Source organism: Setaria viridis, chromosome 2 (assembly GCF_005286985.2).
Source record: "Setaria viridis chromosome 2, Setaria_viridis_v4.0, whole genome shotgun sequence".
Classification (NCBI taxonomy): domain Eukaryota; kingdom Viridiplantae; phylum Streptophyta; class Magnoliopsida; order Poales; family Poaceae; genus Setaria; species Setaria viridis.
This window is the reverse complement of record NC_048264.2, coordinates 40,938,646-40,960,955: the sequence shown is the minus strand read 5'-3', so window position 1 is coordinate 40,960,955 and position 22,310 is coordinate 40,938,646. Positions and strand designations below refer to the sequence as shown.

At 46.4% G+C, this 22,310-nt stretch overlaps 3 protein-coding genes across 4 annotated transcripts; all 3 read right to left on the bottom strand.

Moving 5' to 3' along the window:
* Nucleotides 1–415: 415 nt before the first annotated feature.
* On the bottom strand, nt 416–6,935 carry LOC117843283 (protein ACCELERATED CELL DEATH 6). Of its 2 annotated transcripts, none has more exons than XM_034723850.2 (3): nt 5,580–6,935; nt 4,872–5,434; nt 416–2,547 (listed from the first exon to the last, which is right to left on the bottom strand). In XM_034723850.2, exons 1-3 carry the CDS (start codon nt 6,292–6,294, stop codon nt 1,876–1,878), a joined length of 1,950 nt encoding a protein of 649 aa, XP_034579741.1. In that variant the 5' UTR covers nt 6,295–6,935; the 3' UTR covers nt 416–1,875. The 2 variants fall into 2 exon arrangements, with proteins under 2 accessions (XP_034579741.1, XP_034579742.1); XM_034723851.2 differs by lacking the exon at nt 416–2,547 and adding an exon at nt 2,570–4,598 and having other exon boundaries at nt 5,580–6,670.
* A 1,126-nt stretch (nt 6,936–8,061) lies between these two features.
* LOC117844413 (E3 ubiquitin-protein ligase KEG) lies at nt 8,062–12,069 on the bottom strand. The gene is given in 5 exon segments (XM_072291906.1): nt 8,062–8,151; nt 9,034–9,641; nt 9,795–10,060; nt 11,461–11,726; nt 11,728–12,069. Coding segments are annotated over 5 exon segments (1,422 nt in total). The 5' UTR covers nt 11,920–12,069.
* A 5,414-nt stretch (nt 12,070–17,483) lies between these two features.
* On the bottom strand, nt 17,484–22,212 carry LOC117843097 (pre-rRNA-processing protein esf1). The gene is made up of 7 exons (XM_034723662.2): nt 21,523–22,212; nt 20,769–20,885; nt 19,682–20,046; nt 19,241–19,403; nt 18,878–19,006; nt 18,047–18,783; nt 17,484–17,934 (listed from the first exon to the last, which is right to left on the bottom strand). The coding sequence occupies exons 1-7, from the start codon at nt 22,168–22,170 to the stop codon at nt 17,715–17,717; spliced, it is 2,379 nt and encodes a 792-aa protein (XP_034579553.1). The 5' UTR covers nt 22,171–22,212; the 3' UTR covers nt 17,484–17,714.
* Nucleotides 22,213–22,310: the final 98 nt, after the last annotated feature.

Sequence of the window (22,310 nt, the reverse complement as noted above, 5' to 3'; positions counted from 1 at the left end):
GCAGTAGTTGCACATTTTGATTTAGAGTTACATCAGATGGATGTAAAGACGGCATTTCTAAATGGGGATTTAGAAGAAAATGTCTACATGAAACAACCAAAGGGTTTTGTCATGGAAGACAAAGAGAATATGGGATGTCGTCTAAAGAAATCCATTTACGGATTAAAGCAAGCCTCTAGATAGTGGTATCTAAAGTTTAATGATATAATAAAGAAATTTGGGTTTCAAGAGAATATAGAGGACAATTGTGTCTATGCAAAGTTCAAAAATGGGAAATACATTTTCCTAATCCTGTATGTGGATGATATTTTGCTTGCAAGCAGTGATATCAGTCTACTGCAAGAGACAAAGAAGTTCTTGTCCTCAAACTTCGATATGAAGGATCTTGGTGAAGCAACATATGTTTTGGGCATAGAAATTCACCGAGATAGATTGAATGGGGTCCTAGGGTTATCGCAAAAGGCATATTTAGAAAAGGTTCTAAAGAAGTACAATATGCATGCGAGTAAGGCCACACCTGCTCCTATAGTCAAGGGCGACAGTTTTGGGAATTTTCAATGTCCCAGGAACCAGTACGAGATCGATCAAATGAAAGCGGTTCCATATGCTTCAGCTGTCGGAAGGTTACAGTATGCCCAAGTGTGCACTCGCCCTGACTTAGCTTTTGTCACTGGGGTTCTCGGTAGATATCAAAGTAATCCAGGTATAGAACACTGGAAAATGGTAAAGAAGGCGTTGCGCTACGCGCAAGGCACAAAAGAACTCATGCTTACATATAAGAGATCTGATTCCCTAGAGATAAAAGGGTATTCAGATGTAGACTTTGCGGGAGACAAAGATGATAGAAAATCCACGTCTGGATACGTATTCACTCTCGCAGGAGGAGCTATCTCATGGAGAAGCTCAAAACAGAAAGTAACTGCATCATCGACGATGCACGCAGAATTCATAGCATGTCATGAGGCCACGGGGCAGGCAATGTGGCTAAAGAAATTTATACCCGGATTGAGAGTGGTTGACTGTATTCACAGACCACTAAAGATGTACTGCGACAATGAACCAGCAGTATTCTATGCTCACAACAACAAATCAAGCAATGCTTCCAAAGCCATTGAGATAAAGTTTTATGTTGTGAAAGACAGAATCCAGGATCACACTATAAGTCTCGAGCATATAAGAACAAAAGATATGCTTGCGGATCCGCTAACGAAAGGCTTACCTCCCAATGTGTTCAGAGAACACTTAGCCGGCATGGGTTTAAGGGAAAGCCTATGATTCCTGGATTGGATAAGGCCCAAAAGAAACAGAATTGTTTCAAAATAGAGAGGTGTGTTGTAGCTGTTGATTCTATCGGCAATTAAGCTGTGACGATGAAACATGCTCTACATATTAATCTACGATGAAACGAATAAAAGTGAAAAAGTGTAAAGCTAAAAGTAAATGATGAGATCAAGGGGGAGAATGTTAGATTGATCTCTTTCCCGATTGGCCCAAAGGCCAATCAGGACCTTGATCTGCGCCCTGATCGGGGACGCTCACCCTATCAATGGGTGGTGGGCCCCTGTCGCGCTGCGCTATATAAACAGGGTGGGGGGACCCGGCTCGGCTCACGAGGTTCGCCGAAGCCAGCCGCCCCTACCGACACACCTACCGATCTAGGTTGCGCAGTAGCGGCGGGAAGTTCCACCGCCACTTCGCCGGCGACCAAGCTCGGCACTGCACGTCGCTGCCTTGCGCAGACTCCGTCAACAGAACCCGCGATGGACAGCAGCTCTGCTGCTCCCACCTCTAGGGGTGAAGGTAAACCTATTTCCCTCTCACTCACACTAGGCACTCACCAGGAACACCTTGCTCCCATGTTTCACTCGAACCCGACTAGATGTGCTCTAGAGATCCTAGGCTAGGTCCTAACAGAAACCATTCTCGCAGTCCCGAAGGGCGCTGGTGTACGTTGAAAAGTCCTCTCCATCCTGCTCGCCGATGCACTGCGGTCACCAGCCCAACAGGATCCGTGGCAAACCAGACGCCAGATGATTGGACCACTGTAAACAAACACGCCAAGTATACAAATACAACAAGACCACGATTGGCATTACCGAGCACGAGGTCAAATCCGAAGGCAAATGCAGTAATCATAGACACTGCTCCCATCGACACCAACAAAGGTGCCGCACGGTTGTACGTTCGACGACGGTTGCGTGGAATTTCTCTCGCGCCACCGAATATGAGGAAGGACGTTGCTACAACAGAGCAGACGAAGGCCATTGTGTCTGATACGACGAACGCTCTGAATGCAAACCTTCTTGCTAGTATTGCTGTCCCAGCATTCGGGTGGTCATCGGCGACGAAACCGCCGGGCACGGTGAAAGCCGCAGCGAATGCCACAGTGGCAATCAGGACGGATCCAATAGTTCCGCTTTTAGTGTCATAATCTTCATGGGAAGTTTCTTCCTCAGCGCCAGTAGGTACGTTGTCCACAAGCAGATAAGGGTCGGCAACACTTGCTCCAGACCAACGTAGACAATGAACCACAATCCAAAGCGGATCCTATTGATCGTAACAAGGAAACTGGTTTTAGTGTTTATTCATCAAGTGGATGTCCATAACATAGTACATGACGTTCGCAAATAGACCGTCTTATTTAAATCTACTACTATTAATACTCACGAGATGTACTAGGAAAAATGATTTTTTAAAGAATTAAACGACAAAATATAAGACTATTGACTTGATAGCTCAACCATTATTGACAACAATAAAGGCTCGACAGAACCCAAACTGTAATGCTGATACATCAGCTTCGAGAACCTTTTCATACAACACATAATTTGGGAACGGTAAGCTAAGTACCATGTACGTTGAACTCCTCACTGGACAGATTCGACGTTGGTAACGAGGTGTAGTTGGCGCTTCCATTGCACCTTTCCATCTCGTTCGTCGGTTCAGTGTTGAGGACAAGTGTGCAAACGGTTATGTATTGAATTAGCACTTATCTTAGAGGGTGTTTAGGAGGTATGGGCTAAATTTTAGCCCCTATCATATCGAATGTTTCGACACTAATTAGGAGTATTAAATATAGACTAATTACAAAACTAATTGCACAACCCCTAGGCTAAATCGCGAGACGAATCTATTAAGTCTAATTAGTCTATGATTTGACAATGTGGTGCTACCGTAACCATTCGCTAATGATGGATTAATTAGATTTAATAGATTCATCTCGTGATTTAGCCTAGGGGTTCTGCTATTAGTTTTATAATTAGCTCAAGTTTAGTCCTCCTAATTAGCATCCGAACATTCGATGTGACAGGGCTAAACTTTAGCCCCTGCTATCCAAACACCCCCTTAAACTCAAGGCATAGTTTGTTGGACTTGCATCGCGTGGGTACTACTGTACGCCCTGCAGGATATTGGTCTACTCGAATAGCTGCACTCTGGGTCATGAGCATGCTCTTGATCTTAGTCATCATCATAGAGTTGTGTGAAGGGCTTATCGAAGATTAAGCTCACTATCCCGGATTACCTTGCACCTACTTGGTTGATGCTTGAGTAGAAGCCTAACTTGTCTTTTGCTTATTCGATTGATAAATCGCTTGCGTCTACTTAAATGTATAAAATGTATAGTATTATGGATTAATTGTGCTATATAAAATATGCTAGAGGTTAAGAAGGACCGATAATTGACTTAATAGTAGGTTAATTAATTTAATATATATACATCTCTACGCGACCAGGGCATAGTTATTAGAACTGGATTAGACTAGTGGTCATTCACTGGATAAAATTGCTTGTATCCACCAAATGTATAGGAAAAACCGAATACCCCTTGAACCGGGGGCTTGAGAAATAAGGAAAACGCGGCAGGAGGGGGGAAGCTGGAAAATGTGGAGATAAAATGGAGAGGTGTAGGAAAATAACGGTCCAATTTATGATAGTCAGAAGTGCTAGTGTGTGACAGGATAAACCAAATTAGCAAACATTCGCGAGCATATCACCGTACACCTTGCGGCTACCAACAACAACTATGCTTCAAACCTTTCAAACACAAAAGCCACCAACATCACAGGCCCTAGGGATGCCCTTTGTCGCATTCATCTAACCTGAGGCCTAAGGGTACAGCAGGCGGTCTCACATCCTAACACGATGGACTTAGAGCATTTCCAGTAGTTCCTTGGTGAATCTTTTCCAATAACTAGTTGACTGAGATATCCCAATATCTCATTCATTGGTTTTGGAAGAGTTGCTTTTATAGTTTCTCAATAATCTCATTCCAATCCACTATCGTATTGGGAGAGTCACAACTCCCCGTTTATTTTGGGAGAGTTGAGGTGAATTATTGGTTTGTCCTAAAAATTATTGGAAAAACAGAAAGGTAAATGGAATCTGCTGGAACACTAAATTTTTACGAACACTCTCAATTAGATTGAGAAAAGGGAGATAGCTCGAGATGATGTGGTAGGATAGCCCGCTGTATAGGCATGGCTCGCTTTCGTTCATGCCAGGGGTGTCTACTCCCTAGCACCCTCAAGATGTCTGCCCACACTGACCCAGACCGAAGCACTCCTAGCACCATCGTCGAAAATTCAACTCGAGGACCTCTACATTTTAAAAAATTGTAATAATTAATGCCCTTGGGAATAAGGAACTAGGCACAATATAAATCCTATGAGCTAAATTTTTTAATCATGTAAAAATTTGAAATAATTTTATTTTTCTTGAATATTCCATAGAAAAGCCTCCAAAAAATATCCATGGAAAATGACGTGGTACGATGGAGACGTATGATCAGCTAGCTCTAGTAAGGGAAAATGGGAAATGATGCGTGCAAAACAGAATTACGATAATGCAATGTACAAGATCGATGGACTTACCAGAGGAAAGTACAATCTACCACGTACTAGTCCACGAAGACCAAGATCTCGAGCAGTAAGGCCATCTTTATTGGTAACGCCTATTTCAACAATTACAGTCTGCAGTAGTAGAGTGACGATCCGTGGAAATATGTACTTCACAGCTAAATGAAACGGTGTATTTCCATCATAATCCATCGCGTTTAACAGCACAGCTGAGGTGTAATTTTGGCAGATGTGACGAACCACTGTTTCCTGATTATGTTCGATGGCACAATGAAGAAAATTTCTTCCTTGATCATCAACCATTTCGCAGTAGTCGGGGCATTTCTCTACGAGCTTGTCAATAATTCTTGTACTGCCGACCATAGCAGCAGTATGTATCGGAAATAAGCCACGGTGATCCGAAGTGCGAGCTTGCTTGTCAGATGTAGGAACATCTAGGAGCAGGCCAATGACGTCTAGTTGCTCATAGATTATTGCCAAATGAAGAGGCGTTCTCCCTGACGAATCAACTTTGGTAAGCAACGCTGGACCTTCAGGCTCCCACTTCAGAATTTCTCGAGTCATTTCTTGAGCGATTTCTTGTTAAAGATTGGATTTGGCAGTTTGTCACCAATTAGTTACGGAGCACAGATCATAACTCACTGATTTTTTTAAGGATTATCGAAACAAACATCAACATAGAAAGTATGAACATTCAATGTGTAACCCCTTTTAGTGGCGTACCTCTGAAAACAAAAACCGCAGAATGCAAAGCAGTCCGTCCCTTGGGGCCAGAGTACGACGCGGGTGACGGCGTTCCGTCCAACGACGGCCGTACAATCCTCCGAACCATCTGCAGCGAGCCAATCGACGTTGCCAAGTACAATGGCGACAAGCCGTCTTCAGCTGCGAGCGAGGATAGCTCGGGAGCCTCCGTCATCAGCAGGTCCACCAACACGACGCTGCGGTGCCGGACCGCTTCGTACAGCGCGGTGGCGCCCAGGCAGTTCCTCGCACGCAGCGCCGCCGCCGCCTCCTCTCCACCGGCGCGCATCGCCGACAAGAGGCAGGCCGCAACCTCCCGGTGGCCGGCCTTCGCCGCGCAGTGCAGCGGCGTGTCGAGGTCCCGGTTGCGCGTGGCGACGAGCGAGGGCGCCTTCTCGCAGAGAAGCGCCGCGAGCTCGGCGTGGCCGCGGCTGGCGGCGAGGTGCAGCGCCGTGTTGCCGTTGCTGGTCACGCCGAGGAGGCAGGAGGAGCTTGTTGCCTGTCCCGGTGGTGCCACCGCGGTCGGCGCCGCCGGCTGGACATCTATCGCGACGTCGCCGTTTGTTTGGCCTTCCGAGCTCAGCACCTCCATCAAGCGGGCGGCGTTGCCGGCGGTCAGCACCTGCAACAGCTCCGGGCTCAGCATCATCTGATCCGGTACGAATTCCACCGGCGCGGCAAGAGCTCCCGCCATGATTGATTAGGAACGACGACTGGAGTGTCGTGCTTGCGATTGTTTCCTTGGTTGCTGTGTGTTTTTATTGTGCAAAGCAAAAGCACAGTAGGCTTAAGAAACGAGTCAATGGATGGTCGTCTACTGGGGTCAATTATCGATCTGTATTTTCTATCTTTTGTCGTGCTTTCTACATTGTTTAGGACACGGTAAAGCAATAAGCCACTACCGCAGACAGCAGCGCCGCTTTAAAAAAAACCGAAAAAGATTCTAAACTAATGCTGGGTGTCGTCCTTCCCTTCTGCAGGCTGCTGCATGTTAACGCGTATCCATGTTAACACGCGCTGCCGATCTCTTTAATTTTTGTTATGACCCCTATCGCCAGCAGTCAACACAGTACCAACCACCTGCCGTATACTTTCCACTTGTTCCTTTAAATTCTTTAATCGTAGCCTAGCTCATCATGTGCGCCATTAGCTGCCTCCAAACTTGCTTTGCTTCTTTCCCAGCTCAAAACTCTTTAATCTCCGGTCAGCCGCAATGCAAAAGCACAATAGACATGATATACTGGCGTCTACTGCAAGTTGCGGTGTTGTTCACTAACAGTGACAGCGTTTTGTAGAGAATCTAGGCTCTATATGCATCAGTTTTAATTTGTTATATGACTCATTACCGAAAGACGACCGGCACCAGTCAACACACCACTTAAGCAATTTCCTATATTTTTGATGGAATATATGGAAGGAAAGAAACCGCACGACATTTAATCATCAAAGCAAGATCATGGAGGAGGTAGCTTACCTCATAAAGGAAGACCATCAGCAACTACAGGTATCCAAGCAGAGTGCAGGCCGAACCCCCCTGCAATTTTTCTAAGTTACGAGCCTCCTCCTTTTTAGTCGTTTTTTTTCTATCTGTTTTTTATTGAGTATCAGTTGTTCCTTGCCTAGTGGGGGGTCGGTTGGCCCTAGTTGTATTTTCTTTTTTTTCTGCTTTTTCTTCTAATAAAAATTTGGCAAAACTCTTGCCGTCCGTTAAAAAAACAATTTCCGTTTTCCCATGAGCTATATTTCTTTCGCTCTTGCTTGTTTCTGAGCAACTCATTCTCGATTCTCCAACCATGATGTTGAAGGATTACAGTCTGTGGAGACATCATTCAGTAGTTTGGCAAACGAATACTTAGCACAATGGTGACGGCAAAGGTGGTCGCTATGAGAACGACAAGCAACGTGCCTACAAGATATTGGAACAAAAAAGCTCCCAACAAAAAGTTGAACCAAATGCAGCGGACTCATCAGGCGCTTGTGTACGTTGACAAGCCCCCTCCACCCCGCTCGTCGCCATACCACCTTCGCCATGCCAAGCAGTTGCAACGGAATCCAGACGTCAGGGAAGCAGAAAAGCATCGGAGCCATGGACACCGTGTAGACGAAGACAATAAGCCCACGGTTGGCACCATCACCGAGCACCAGGTGGAACCCGAAAGCAAACGCCGCGATCATGAACCGCGCCGCCATGGGAATCAGCCTCGACGCCAGGATCTTGTACCAGAGGCGATGGCAGCGCGGGTTCTCTCTGACGCCACCGTATATGAGGAAGGAGGTCGCTACGATGGAGCAGAGGAAGGCCATGGTGTCCGACGCCACGAACGCTCTGAAGCGAACCGCCTCGCTAGGATCGCGGTGCCGGCGGCGCTCCGGTGGTCGTCGGCGACGAAACCCCCCGGCACGGTGAAAGCTGCCGCGAACGTCACGGTGGCGATCAGGACTGATCCGATGGCTCCGTTTCTCAGCATGTCATGCTCTTCGTCAGAAGCTGCTGCTTCTTCCGTTGGTTTGGTTCGGTCTGCATGTTGAAGAGGGTCAGGGCGACGTCGATCTAAAGTAATGCCGATTCCCAACCAGCACAGACAACTGAGCACGATAACATGTGGATCCTGCGGACCACGAGAAGGAGACTGGTTTAGTGCATTGCAAGTGGGGCCAAATTCTAAGACCAATAACCGTCATTAGGTGTAAAGAAGTAGAAAGAGTTGGCGGTCATGGCGTCATGACTCATGACAACATTATACAAAATTGCATGTCCCCTTCAGCTCTACCAAGTACCTACTACAAATAGCGATTATTTAACGGGTCACAAATGAAAACTACCGATAGAATGCATGCTGCAACAAGTGATAGTTTGAGTTCCCCCTTATCATGAACAAGCAAGTACTCCCTCTTACGAGTTAAATTTTGTTCTAAGAAAATGATATATTTAGATTCACATTTGAAATACTTTCTTATGGTTATAATTTTGTTGCCACAAACATTGTAATATATAAGAGAAATTAAGGGGCAAAGTGTTGCTAGAGACCGTGTTGAGTCAGAGCACACCTTATAATTTGAAATACTGGTGATTTGTTTTCGGAAGGAACAAGTAGTGATTTTGGTATTTTTGACATAAATACATACACGTCAACAACAGTATATAACAGCCACCAGCCAAACTAAAAGCCATATTTTCAAATGGATTAAGAAGATTTTAGGTTAGGTCTTCGAGCATGCATATAGAAGTGGTCTCATGTGCCCCTATATATCTAGGACACATTAAAATCACAATAATATGGAACTACTGCTCAAACAAATAATAAAATCATTTATTTCCAAATGTTTCTCGTGAATAAGAAAAATGTTGATATATAAAGCGTATTCCAGGTACATAACCCAACATCAAGCTAGTATGACATTTTTCTAAAGACAAATATTTAAGATCTAAAACACGGCGGATTATGTATGCACATGAGAATGATAATACAATAATTTGAGGTACTACAAGAAAAATTACCAGAAAGTAGCACCATCTCGCTGGTGCTACTGCACGGTTAGCGAGATCTTGAACACTTAGGCCGTCTTTGTCGAATTCCACAGTCGTCATCTGAAGTAGCATGCTGACGATCCGTGGAAACCCACATTTCACAGCTAAATGGAGTGGTGTATTTCCTTCATAATCCGTTGCATTCAACAGCATAGCAAAGGCGTCATTCTGGCAGATGTGCCGGACCACGCTGTCCTGGTTATGCTCAACGGCACAATGAAGATAATTTCGTCCTTGCTCATCAACCAGTTCTTAGTAGTCGGGGCATCTCTTTATGAGCTCATCAAGGATCCGTATACTACCAGCCATGGCAGCGGTATGCAGAGGAAATAATCCATGGTCATCAGAAATGCGAGCTTGGACTGCGGATGTGTGGACATCTAGGAACAGCTCAACAACATCGAGTCGTCCATGCAGGATTGCAAGATGAAGAGGGGTTCTCCCTGACGAATCAACTCTGGTAAGCAACGTTGAACCAACCGGCTCCCGGTTCAGTATTTCCTGAGCCATATCTGCTTTCAGCATTGGCAATTTGTCACCAATTGACTGATCATAAATTGCAATTTCCTAAAAGTTTGGAAAAGAACTTGTTTGAAACAAAAAAGAAAAATGCAAATTACTGAGTCGAACTTCAAATTCTATTTGCACCCAACTTTCAGTCGTACCTTTCCTAACAGTTGCCGCAGCGTGCAAAGCAGTCCGTCCATGGCGACCAGCAGCAGAGGCCGGCGACGGCGTTCCGTCGGCCGACGGACGAAGCAGCTGCCGGAGCTTCTGCTCCGACCGAGTCTCTGCCGCCAAGTACAGTGGCGAGACGCCAACGTCGGTTGTCACTGACGTCATCTCGGGAGCTTCGGCCATAAAGAGCTCCACCGCCGCAGCACGGCCGAGCCGGACGGCTTCGTGCAAGGCAGTGGCGCCCAGGCGGTTCCTGTTAGTGTACGAGGTAGGCTACACTAGCGCAAATCAAAATTTCTACCACGTAAAATCAGGAAGAACTGTTGTATAAGGATCATGGGATTATCACTCGACGCACTACTGGTGCGGAAGATGTAGATATGCGTCGATGCAGTGAAGACAATCACGTAATCGTACGTAGTCGATCAACGTAGTCGTACGTAGTCGATCACGTCAACGTCCAGCAGCTCCTCAGCAGCTCGTCCACGTGCAACAAGATCGCCTCCGGTCCCGCGGCTCGTCGTTGGCTCGTCGTGGCTCGTCGGCGGCTCGTCGGCGGCTCGTCCAAGTGCTGCAGGTGCCACACCTCCAAGGTATCCACACGTGCAGGGAGGAAGCGTCGCAAGCCGGACTGCTAGATCCGCGAGTTGCAACAGGCGAGGGCATGGGAGGCGCGGCAGGTGTGTTTCGCCAAAAAGGTGTAAACCCTAGGGCGCCCCCACCCCTCTATTTATAGAGGTTCCTGACGGGCCTCTGGATCCGAGGCCCATTAGTACTTCTAAACCTAATCCAACTCGGATCTGATCCGAATTGGGCTTCCAGCCCCTTAAGTGTGTGACCCTATGGGTTCGTATACGTATAGACACGGCCCGAGTACTCCTACTCGGCCCAATAGTCGGTAGCGGCCTCTAGCAAGACGTGCCAACTCCTATACGCACACGAAGATCATATCAGACGAACCATCACAACATATTATACATGCTATTCCCTTTGCCTCACGATATTTGGTCTAGCTTCAAGCCGACCGCTCTTTCTCGATCCTGTGATTCGGAATCCCTTTGTAGGTTAACTCTTAACCGTACGTAGCATGGCCATGCATTTTCGGATCCGATCACTCGAGGGGCCCAGAGATATCACTCTCAATCAGAGAGGGGCAAATCTCATCTTGATTGACCATGTCTCATAGCATGCTTCTTGACAAACTCGAAAGCTACATTTATAACTACCCTGTTACGGCGTAGCGTTTGATAGCCCCTAAGTAGGTCGATCCACATCTAGAATACATGCGACAATCTCAGGTCTAAGGACAAAGCGTATATGTTGTTTAAAGAGAGAACTACTTCTCGTGTTGGGTCAGTCATAGCACATATCTCCACATGTGTCCACATTATTAGTTCAACATCTCCATGCCCATGACTTGTGAAACATAGTCATCAACTAATACATGTGCTAGTCTAATATTCATGTGTGTCCTCACATGAACTCCGACTAGGGACAACTTTAGAATAACCATACAAGTAAAGAGTTTCACATACAATTCACATAATTGCAAATCAATTCAAGTAGCCTTCAATGCATATTCAATGAACACAACATACAAATCATGGATACAAATGGAATATCATCATCTCTATGATTGCCTTTAGAGTATACCTCCAACAGTTACTTGCCCGCAGCGCCGCCACCGCCGCCTCGTCCGCTCCACCAGCGGCTGCGGCGCGCATCAGCGACAGGAGGCAGGCCGCCACGTCCCTGCTACCGGCCTTGGCCGCGCAGTGCAGCGGCGTGTCGAGGCCCCCGTTGCGCGTGGCGACGAGCGAGGGCGCCCTCTCGCAGACGAGCGCCGCGAGCTCGGAGTGCCCGCGGCTGGCGGCAAGGTGCAGCGCCGTGTTCCCGTTGCTCGTCACGCCGAGGAGGCAGCCCATCCTCACCGGCGACGGCGCTGCCGTTGACTTCAATTGCGACGTGGCCGTCGGCTTGCGGGCGGCCTTCGCTGCGCAATAGCTCCTTCAAGCGGGCCGCGTCGCCGGTGGTGAGCACTCTCAACAGCTCCGTGCCCAGCGTCATCTGCTCGGGCCCAAATTCCACCGGTGCGACAAGAGATTCCGACATGATTCGCCAGGAGCTGAGCTCAACTGCAACGCTATTTCTTTGTTGTTACTAGTATTGAGTAAAATACACGAATGGTTACTGTAAATGTTACAATTGTTAGTGTGTTTCAATGTGTACTTAGAAAAGTGTAAATCATGGTCATTAAGATTGCTCGACTCGATCGATACAGTCATTAGCTCTTTAGACATACGTATTTCAACGTATTTGAATGATGTGGCGTCCAGCATAGCCTGATGAAAATTTTCTTTTTGCAAAAACACACGAATAATTATGAATTGCTCCCTCCCATTCGACACATAAGAAAGCATCAAAACGCCGGATAAGACAGGGCTCGCTGTCCACGCTCATCATCACTGGTAGTTCTGCTTGAGCTTTGCATCTCGGTGTCTAAAAGCAGAAGCTTATCACCCTTTTGTGGTGGCACATAAGAGATCTTACTAAGGCTAACCACTGGTGGCGGTTGGGCAGCAGGATATGGGTAAGCTATGACATAATCCCTGTTATATCCATTAAGGTTATCATCATGGTCAAGATACATGTCAAGAAATCTATGGCTAAACTCTACCATGGAAACCATGCTGTTAGTATCAGCATCCTATGTTTTCGAAAAAAAGTATCAGCATCCTTCTTGATTAGTACGGGTTCATCTTCATTCATATTCTTGCCAGGACATAACCAGTACGCCTTAACTCTATTAGCCATCTAGTATCCAAGATCTTCAACAATATCTTCAGCCACTAGAGGCGACCATTTGTCCATCTCACAGAAATCATACCAGTCTTTGCATCCACGCGTGGTCGAGCTTCTGATGGACGGGAGTTGCTGCTCACCAACCGCCGCCACCAACGTGAGTCACAAACTGCTCCGATCTTTTGCGTAACAAATAATGGGGGCTAATGATGGACAATTGTAGATGGGAAGAAATAATCAGGAGAGAAAAAAAAGAGGATAAATGAAATAATATAAATGGAAAGGCATTTGTGATTTGTACACGGTGGACCATGAGTCATTAGTCAATCGTACGCCACATCATCAAATACGTATAACTAATCTGCCAATGACCGTATCGCCACACTCTGGTAAGTCTAATGACCGCGGTTTACACTTTTTTAAAAAAGTCGCACACCCGACTTTTTTTTGTTTTTTTTAGCCCTTTTTACAAAAGATTCTCACAAATAGGTCCCTGGCGGAACCAATTCCAAAAATGGACCCTTAGCTTGGCGCCATCCACGCTGGCGCCAAGCTATAACATCTCGGCGCCAGCCATCCTGGCGCCAAGGTCTATACATAGCGACGCGGATGCCGACGTGGCGGGGGCTTGGCGCCAAGCCTTGGCGCCATGGATCTTGGCGCCAAGCTTGGCGCCGAGCTATTTACCCCGTACTTCTACGCGTTTCGAACTAAACAAGTATAATTATTCCGAGGAGTATACAACAAACTAAGTTGTGGTTCAACTGGTTAGGAGGTGGACTTCTTATCTTGGAGAACTGAGTTTAAATCCCACTATTGAACCATTTTTTCTACATTTTATTTTTTTCTCTAGTTGCAACGTTTGTTTACCTGTACAACAAAGGAAAAAATAAAACAGAGAAAAAAATGTAGAAAAAAAGGTTCGAATCCCACTATTGAACCATTTTTTCTACATTTTATTTTTTTCTCTAGTTGCACCGTTTGTTTACCTGTACAACAAAGGAAAAAATAAAACACGTTTGTTTACCTGTACAACAAAGGAAAAAATAAAACAGAGAAAAAAATGTAGAAAAAAGGTTCAATAGTGGGATTTGAACTCAGGTCTCCAGGGTAAGAAGCCCACCTCCTAACCAGTTGAACTACAACTTAGGTTGTTGCATATTTCTCGGAATAATTATACTTGTTCAGTTCGAAACGCGTAGGGGTACGGGGTAGATAGCTCGGCGCCAAGATCTACGGCGCCAAGCTTGGCGCCAAGATTCATGGCGTCAAGGCTTGGCGCCATCATGGATGGCGCCAAGCCCCCGCCACATCGGCATCCGTGTCAGCAGCTATGTATAGACCTTGACGCGGCTATGTATAGACCTTGGCGCCAGGATGGCTGGCGCCGAGACGTTGTAGCTTGGCGCCAGCGTGGATGGCGCCAAGCTAAGGGTCCATTTTTTGAATTGGTTCCGCCAGGGGCCTATTTGTGAGAATCTTTCGCAAAAAGGGCTAAAAAACAAAAAAGTCGCACACGGTAACAATTACAATAGCCATCCATGCATTTTACTCGTATTTTTATTGCTGGTGGTTGCTGCGTGTTCTAACGTAGACATTAAAATTTTCGCTGTGATGTGAGCTTGCAAGGATTTTTCAGGGAAACAACGCCGGCACAACTGTTAGATGCAAACGCTACTTCAAAATAGAGTGATTTTTTTTTAAAAAAAAACGCATCTTTTACGATGTTAGCTTGAGAAACAAACAGGTTTTCTGTGCTCTTTAGCAAGCCGTTTACCATACTGCTTTTGCATGGTTTAATGACTATATTCTGAAGCTCCGTCTACAGTAGATATCAAAACACATAGCTTTTGCCTGTCCAAATGAAAAGAAGAAGGGAAAAAATCAGCTTATTACAACAATCCTCTTCTCCTTTGATGCAGCAATATTCCCGTTAAGCAGCTTGACAAGTTGACATATCCATTATTAGTCCATCTGCGTGCAGAATTGTTCTGAACAACCAATAATGCACACTATAAATTCTGAAAACATGGATCGTATGAACCAGCAGAGCATCTGAATTAAAGCAGTAATCTCAGTAGTTGGGGAAAAAGCAATCTCCAGCGCCATGGCGACAACGAAGGTAGCACAGATGAGTAGAACAAACAACGGCCTCCTGATATTTTGGAACAAATAGCTATGGACGGAAAGTTTGAAGAGTTCCGGCAGATTCGATGGGCGCTCGAGGATGTTTAGAAGCCCTCTCCACCCGGCTCACCGCCATATCGCTCTTCCAAGCGCATGGTACATGGGGAGCCAGATTCCTGGGACGCAGAAGAGCACCGAAGCCGAAGACCAAACGTACACGAAGGCAATGAGCGTGGGTTGGCGTCGCCCAGCACGAGGTGAGACCCGAACGCGAAGGCGGCGATCATGAACTGAGCCGCGACGGGCACCAGCCCGGACGCCAGCGAGTTGTACTGGAGGCGATGGTTGAGCGGCACCGACGAAGAGGATTTGGTGCCGTACATGAGGAAGCAGGTTGCCACGGTGGAGAAGAGGAAGGCCGTGGTGTTCGACACGATGAACGCTCTGAAGGCAAATCTACTTGCCAATATTGCTGTCCTTTCACTGGAGAAACCTCCCGGCACCGTGAATGCCGCTGCGAATGCCACGGTGGCGATCAGAACCGATGCGATTGTTTCAGTCATGGTCGTGTCCACTTTTTCGGACCCTTCTCCGCGCCGATAACTGGGGCTGTGGTCTACTTACAGAGAATGGAATCCATCCAGAGTACGAGTTGCTCCGGATGAGAGGAGACACATCGACGCAAGGTAGTCGGTCTCCAGCAGTTAGGCCATCCTTATTGGTAATGCTTGTTTCCACAGTCATCGTGAGCAGCAGTATGCTGACTATCCGTATGAACCTGTACTTCGCAGCTAGATGGAGCGGCGAGTTCCCTTCGTGATCCATCGCATTCAGCAGCATGTAGAGGTTGCCATCTTGGCAGACATGGCGAACCACCGCGCGCTGATTGTGTTCCACGGCGCAGTGGAGAAGATTCCTACCTTTGTCATCGACCAATTCATGGTGGTCGGGGCATTTCTTCATGAGCTCATCTAGAACCCTTGTGTTTCCCTTCATAGCAGCAGCATGAAGAGGAAATTGTCCATGGCTGTCAGCGATATGAGCTAGCTCGACCGATGTTGGAACAGCTAGAAACAGCTGAACAACATCGAGTCTTCCATACAATGCTGCAAAATGAAGAGGGGTTCTCCCTGATGAATCAACTCTCGAGAGCAAGCTTGGACCTTCAGGCTCCCAAGCCAGCATTTCTTGAGCCATTCCTGGTTGAAAATTGGCTTCCTTTTAGGATCAGAGATTCTTTGAAACAAGAAATAAAAATACGAAAAAACCGATAATGTTTACAGTACTCTGAAGTATCCATTTTGACGCCATACGTTTGTCGGTGCATACTGCCGCAGCATGCAGAGCAGTGCGTCCCGCCGGACCAGAAAACGACACGGGCGACGGCGTTCCGTCCTGCGACGGCCGCAGGAGCGCCCGGACCATCTGCAGCGAGTCAGTGGTTGCGGCCAGGTACAGGGGCGACACGCCACAGTTGGTTGCCACTGACGCCAGCTCGGGAGCCAGCACCATCAGCAGATCCACCACGGCGGCATGGCCGTGCCGGACTGCTTCGAACAACGCGGTGGCGCTCAGGCAGTTCCTCGCACAAAGCGCCTCTCCACCGGCGCGCATCGCCGACAGGAGGCGGGCAACGAGCCAACGACCCCCCGGTGGCCGGCCTTCGCCGCGCAGTGCAGCGGCGTGTCGAGGCCCCGGTTGCGCGTGGCGACGAGCGAGGGCGCCCTCTCGCAGCGGAGCGCCGCAAGCTCGGCGTGGCCGCGGCTGGCGGCAAGATGCAGCGCCGTGCTGCCATTGCTGGTCACGCCGAGGAGGAGGCAGCTCGCTCCCTGCCACGGCGGCGCTGCCACTGCGCCCGGTGGTGCTGCCGCGGCCTGAACGTTCACGGCGACGTGGCTATGTGTTTGGTCCTGTCTTCTCAGTAGCTCCTCCAGACGGGCCGCGTCGCCGGCGGTTAGCACCCGAAGCAATTCTTGGTCCAGCGTCATGAAGTGAGGCCCGAACGCCACGGTTTGCTCCATGGCGGACATCGTACTTGGATATGCCAAATGATACTGTTATTCTTACTTTGTTGTCTTACAGGAAGCACTTGTCTAGACGTTGTACTTAGACAAGAAAGTAGTAATGGAGACGGGAGACCCACCAGTATCTGGGGGTGCCTTGAATAAAGAGCAAGCGCTCGTCTTCTTTTAGAGGAAAGCAGTGTTGGCGCCCATCTTTCCTTAAGAGGAAATTAAAAGCAGAGTCCTTATCAACAAAAAAAGAAGGGAAAAGCACCTCTCACATTTGCCAAAAACAAATGAGACGTGGGCATTGCTCACACCTCTCACGTCTCACCTTTGCTAAGATATCAGTTAGCTATTGGCGGATCAGATCTGTTCCCAATGGATTCCTCTTAACCTATCGTTTAAGTACCATTGCACGTTTATAGCCATTTGCCTCGTTGGTAGCATGCATCCTGGTTCTCAGCATGTAACGTGTACTTTCATGCGGATCATGTCTACCATGCCCTTCAGTTTTCCCTTTTACTTTGTTCTTTCCTTGTGTACTGGGTAGATGAGTTGATGAATGTATTGGACTCTAAACTTATTGGATTTGTAGGATGTCCCAAGTTACCATTTGTTTTGGCTTTTCTAAATACTATGTCAAAATGAATAGTATTTCGGGATGGAGGGAGTAGCTTATCTTAGTCGGTGCCCAACTGGATAATCAGTCTTCTTACATTTGGATGAACTTCTAGTCTGTGATGGCACTCAACAAACTTTCAAATGGATTATATATCACCAGAAATGAACACAATCGTCCAACTGGATAATAGTGTCCAAACTGAAAATCCAAAAATTGGACGCGTCTGTAGAAGTACAAAGCATAAACCATGAAACTATTTTAAAGCCTACAGATCAAAATCATTTTGTCGCAAAGGATTTTCACTATTCAAGAGTGATGACCAGAGTAAAACGGTGCTCTTTTTCTATCGGTCACCTGTTCTTGCTTTTGAAAGCACCAAGGTTCCTTTTGAGAGACTTGACAGCAGACAAAATTTGCAGCTTCTCTTTGGATGCGCCATCAGGTTTCTGATCATCATTATTCTTAGCAGCTGCATCATCAGGTGGCAATGCGCCTCCCAGAGATGATCCCTCTGCTTTGCTTGCGTGCGCCCCTGGCTTCCCAGTTTGCTTCCGCATGAAAGGCGCACTCCTGTATAAGAAAATTTCAAACATTCATCACTAATGGACACCAAACCAACAACACTATGCAAGTCAGGTAGGCTACTAGGTATAACGACAAGGGGAGACATGTACACAAGTACCTCTTGTACTGGGGATCAGTAGGATCCAACGCGAACAAATGAGACGTGAACATTGCTGAGAACCTGTCATCTTTGCTAAGATCAATATCAGGAAGTTTGTCCTCAATAGATTCCTCTTTGCCCTTCTTGCCCTTTTTACCTTTTTTGCGCTTCAGGTTATAACCCTTTGCACCACTAGCAGTATCCTGATCACCAGCAACCAAGAGCTCCAACTCTTCTTTGGTCGCTTCTGGCTCCAAATGCTCCTCTGTGGAATCATCCTTTCCTTTTCTCTTTCCTTTATCTTTGGCTTTTGCATTGTGTTTTTTGCTTTTGCTCGGCTTGGGTTCTTCATCAGACAGTTCAGCTGCGAAGAAATCATCATCCTCATTGGGCTCATCTTCGCTGCTGTAGTGGTCATTATCGTCTTCATCCTTTAGTCCCCTCTTCTTAGCTTTCTTTTTCTCTTTCATTTTCTCTTGGTGCTTCTCCCAGACAGTCTTCTCCTCATTGCTCTTTCTCTCTAGAACACGTTTACTGAGATCCTCAAGCTCCGTATTAAATGTGATCTCCATATCCTGGCCATCAGTTTGCTCCTCATCAGATTTGTCTCCTCCCAGTAGAAGAGCCAACCTCTCCTCTTTTGTTAGCTTCCGTTTGGAACCCCCATTTGGTAGAGACTCGTCATCAGAATTGTCCACACTATCATCTTCTGATGCACTGTCATCACTTGCTAAATACATGTCAAGCTCATCTAGCTGCATCAGAAATATTTAAAGTCACACAAATAAGAGAACAACAAACAGATAATTACAAAGATATATATGAACAGTGAAAAAACCAAGAGTTAACCTGATCATCGGTGAACTTTCGCCTCAAGACTTTCTTACGTTCTGGTTCATCCTCATCCCAGGTGAGCTTAACTCTGCTATGTTGCAAAGCACGAGTCTCGAAATCAGGTTCCTTGTAACTCGGAGGTACCTGAAATTATTCAAGTTATTGACAAAATGGAAGCTTCATTTGACTTGGAAGCAACTTGTACCTTTGTAGAAACTATAAAGTGAGAAAAGCAGTGGAGAAGGGAAATATAAGGATCAGACACACTTTGGGGAAAAAATAAGCACTTGCCACTATGTTATTCCAATAGATTTGTCACTGCTATCAATATTGCCATAAGTAAATTGGCTCTTGATACAATCTACAAAAGAATGGTACCTCTGTGGCGACGTCTCGAGCAGGATGTTTGAATTCCCTGGAGTCAGGAATAAACTGCAGATCAAACACATTTGCTGTTTTCAAGAGCTCAGTACCATCAAGAGTCATGTACAGGTGATTTGCTGTTGTACTAGAATCGCACACCACAACTGCATAGTAATACCTGCAGCAGGATTGACAGGAATGAGATAGCAAAAAAACCCACCATTGGTTATTACCATTTTAATGCGGAACAGATTGAGAAGAACAGTTTACTCAAATAATATGAAAGCAATACTAAATATGTCAAGGACACTCCAATATAACTAAGCTACTATGTGCTTTTGTAGCGATCAGTTTGGAGAAGTCAATTTCATATCATCTGTCGCTTCGTGTCCCGGGAAAACAGCGAAATGATGAAAACCTATCAGCAAAAGAATGTCTCTCCACTTCAATACTTACTTCAGTCTCTTAAGCTCATAAGCACGCAGCTTGTTGTTCTCTTTGTCGGAGTCAAGTTCCTCCTCATCATTGTCATCATCGGTGATGTCTTCATCATCATCAGCATCAGTGTTGTCTTCGTCATCATTCTTGTCATCTTCATCATCATCGTCGTCAGCATCAATGTTGTCTTCATCATCATTCTTGTCATCTTCATCAGCGTCACTATTTTTACCATCAACATTTGCATTGACAAGGGCAGCTGGGCCTTGAGTTGACTCGATTTCCATGCACTTCAGTCCAAATTCTGATGGATAGATTGAAACTGACAAAACTCGCCCGCCCTTTGGGAGGCAAGAATTCATCACCATATACAGGTCAACTGCCTGTTGAAATGGGGATCAAAAAACCATAACAGTTATTGGTTCATTGCATTCAAATTTACACATAAAGAATTGCTAGGAAGAAAACACTTTAAAAATCACAACACAAATGCTAGGGAGCTGTTAAGGTCTTCAGTTTAAGCAAAATGTGATTTTCATTAAGATTGATTTTGACTTAATACCAATCTTTCATAGTTATGGTTCAGTATCTCAGATTCTCAATAGCATTCTTTACAACCAGTAGATACAATCCTGCAGGATTATCTCCATCCTGATCCTATCCCTATGTTCGATTTTAATTACATAGAACCACACAAAATAGAGGACCAGCAATAAAATTTGCGAAGGAAGTTTTATTGGTTGTCTGCACTGGTATCTAGGACACTTGAAATGGTGGCATTTGCAGTGATTGGTTTCAACATGCTTGGCTTTCATGTATATATGGACAATGGCTGATCAGCTAACAGGTCAAGGAATAGGAACGCACTAATTCAAACATCAACATCTAGTGTACTTTTAATCGTCGAAATTCCAGTTTTAGAAGGCATATGGCTTTTATACAAGTTAGCTTCAAGTTCTCTTTCAAGCAAAGCAGTTGACAAAACCAGTTGATTCTTAGGTGCATGTAAAAATAAAATAGCATTTGAGCACAGCACATTTTTGTTTAGGCACGGAAGTTCACTTCTCCCGTTCTCCAGCTCAAATATTACTGCATCAGCACACACCTTGATATGATCCCAGTCCATATTAACAACAGCAAGCCTGTGAGTTTCCTTGTCAATCGTAGCTGTATCATCATGCCTTCCCAATAAGTAATGAGCAATGTCACTGCCAACAGAGTTCTGTGGGAGAAAAATGAAAAACAAGAGTTAGCCATAAAGCAAACAACATGTTGTAGCATAGCTGTTTTGCTCTATTAGACAAGGCACATGCATAGAACATTACAAATATCAAAAACATTTTAAACAATGGAACTAACAAGGCAGCGAATGAACATAGACCATCAGCTGGTAGAGTGTGTCGTTAATTAAATGTACAAATGTTACTGCAAGAGTACAACATACTATGAGGAAGTGAATTTATACATTCTACTGTGCTGAGTTCAGATGATAACATTAAACAGGGCATAGAAAACAAAAAAGGTGAGGAGCATTATGAAAGTTCTCCAGGAAGCAGAGAACAACATTTGGCAACGATACATAAAGCATAGAAGCACTCTCAAACATTTGGTGGAAGCAGGCATCAGCACTTGGTGGGTTGTGTAACTGTCTATAATTACAAGCATATCAAACTGGTAGCATCGGTGATTCCGGACATAAGCACAAGAGCTGAATAGCATATATCGGCCAGCAACATAGGACGACAGAAAATGGTAGAAAATTGCATAAAATTATATACAGAAACTAATTCCAAACCTTAAATAGAGCAAATAAAGCAGAATGTAAGGTAAATCGCTAAGGACTGGAAGCAAAGCATCACCTCGTCGTCGTCATCCACGTCTTCATCCTCGTCATCATCGCTGCTTGAGCTTTCGTCTTCGTCCTGCTCCTCGTCTTCTTCTTCTTCATCATCATCTTCTTTGACAAGCTTCGCTTTCTCCTTCTTCACCTTCTCTTTCCCCTCCTCCTCCTCCTCTTCTTCTTGGTTGAGATAGTAATTCAGCAAGGGGTTCTCGCGCTTCTTGCGGCTCCTCCCGCGCTTGTCCACGGGCGCGGCCGACGAGGCGAACCTCGGGTCCGTCATCATGCTGCTGAACCTCGAGTCCAGCGCCACCTTGGCCTCCTTCCTCCGCATCGGCCGGAACCGCGGGTCCGTTCGCGCCGCCGCGAACCGCTCGTCCTCCATCGCCCGCCTCATCTTCTCGTCCCTCCCCGCCTCGTCCGCCTCCGCTCCCACAGCCTTGCCCTCGTGCTTCCCCTCCTTCTTCGACTTCTTCCCATCCCGCTTCCCCTCGCGCCCCTCCTTGTGCTTCCGCTTCTTGCGCTCGGTGGCGTCGGGGACAGGAGCGTCCTCCGTGGCGGGACGCTCCTGGCTTCTCTTCTTGTGCTTCTTCTCTTCCTTGTCGGGCTTGGATTTCTTGGCTTTCTTGTGGCGCGAGGGCTCGTCGCTGCTGGCCGGCGGCGCCATGGCGGCTGGCTGCTGTGAGGGCGCGGCGGCGGCGATGGATGCGCACTAAAAGAGTACCCTCGCTTTATGCATCCTAAATGGGCCGGGCCGAGCCGGGCGAGCCTGGTTACCAGGACAGATGGGCCGGCCCATGGATCTAC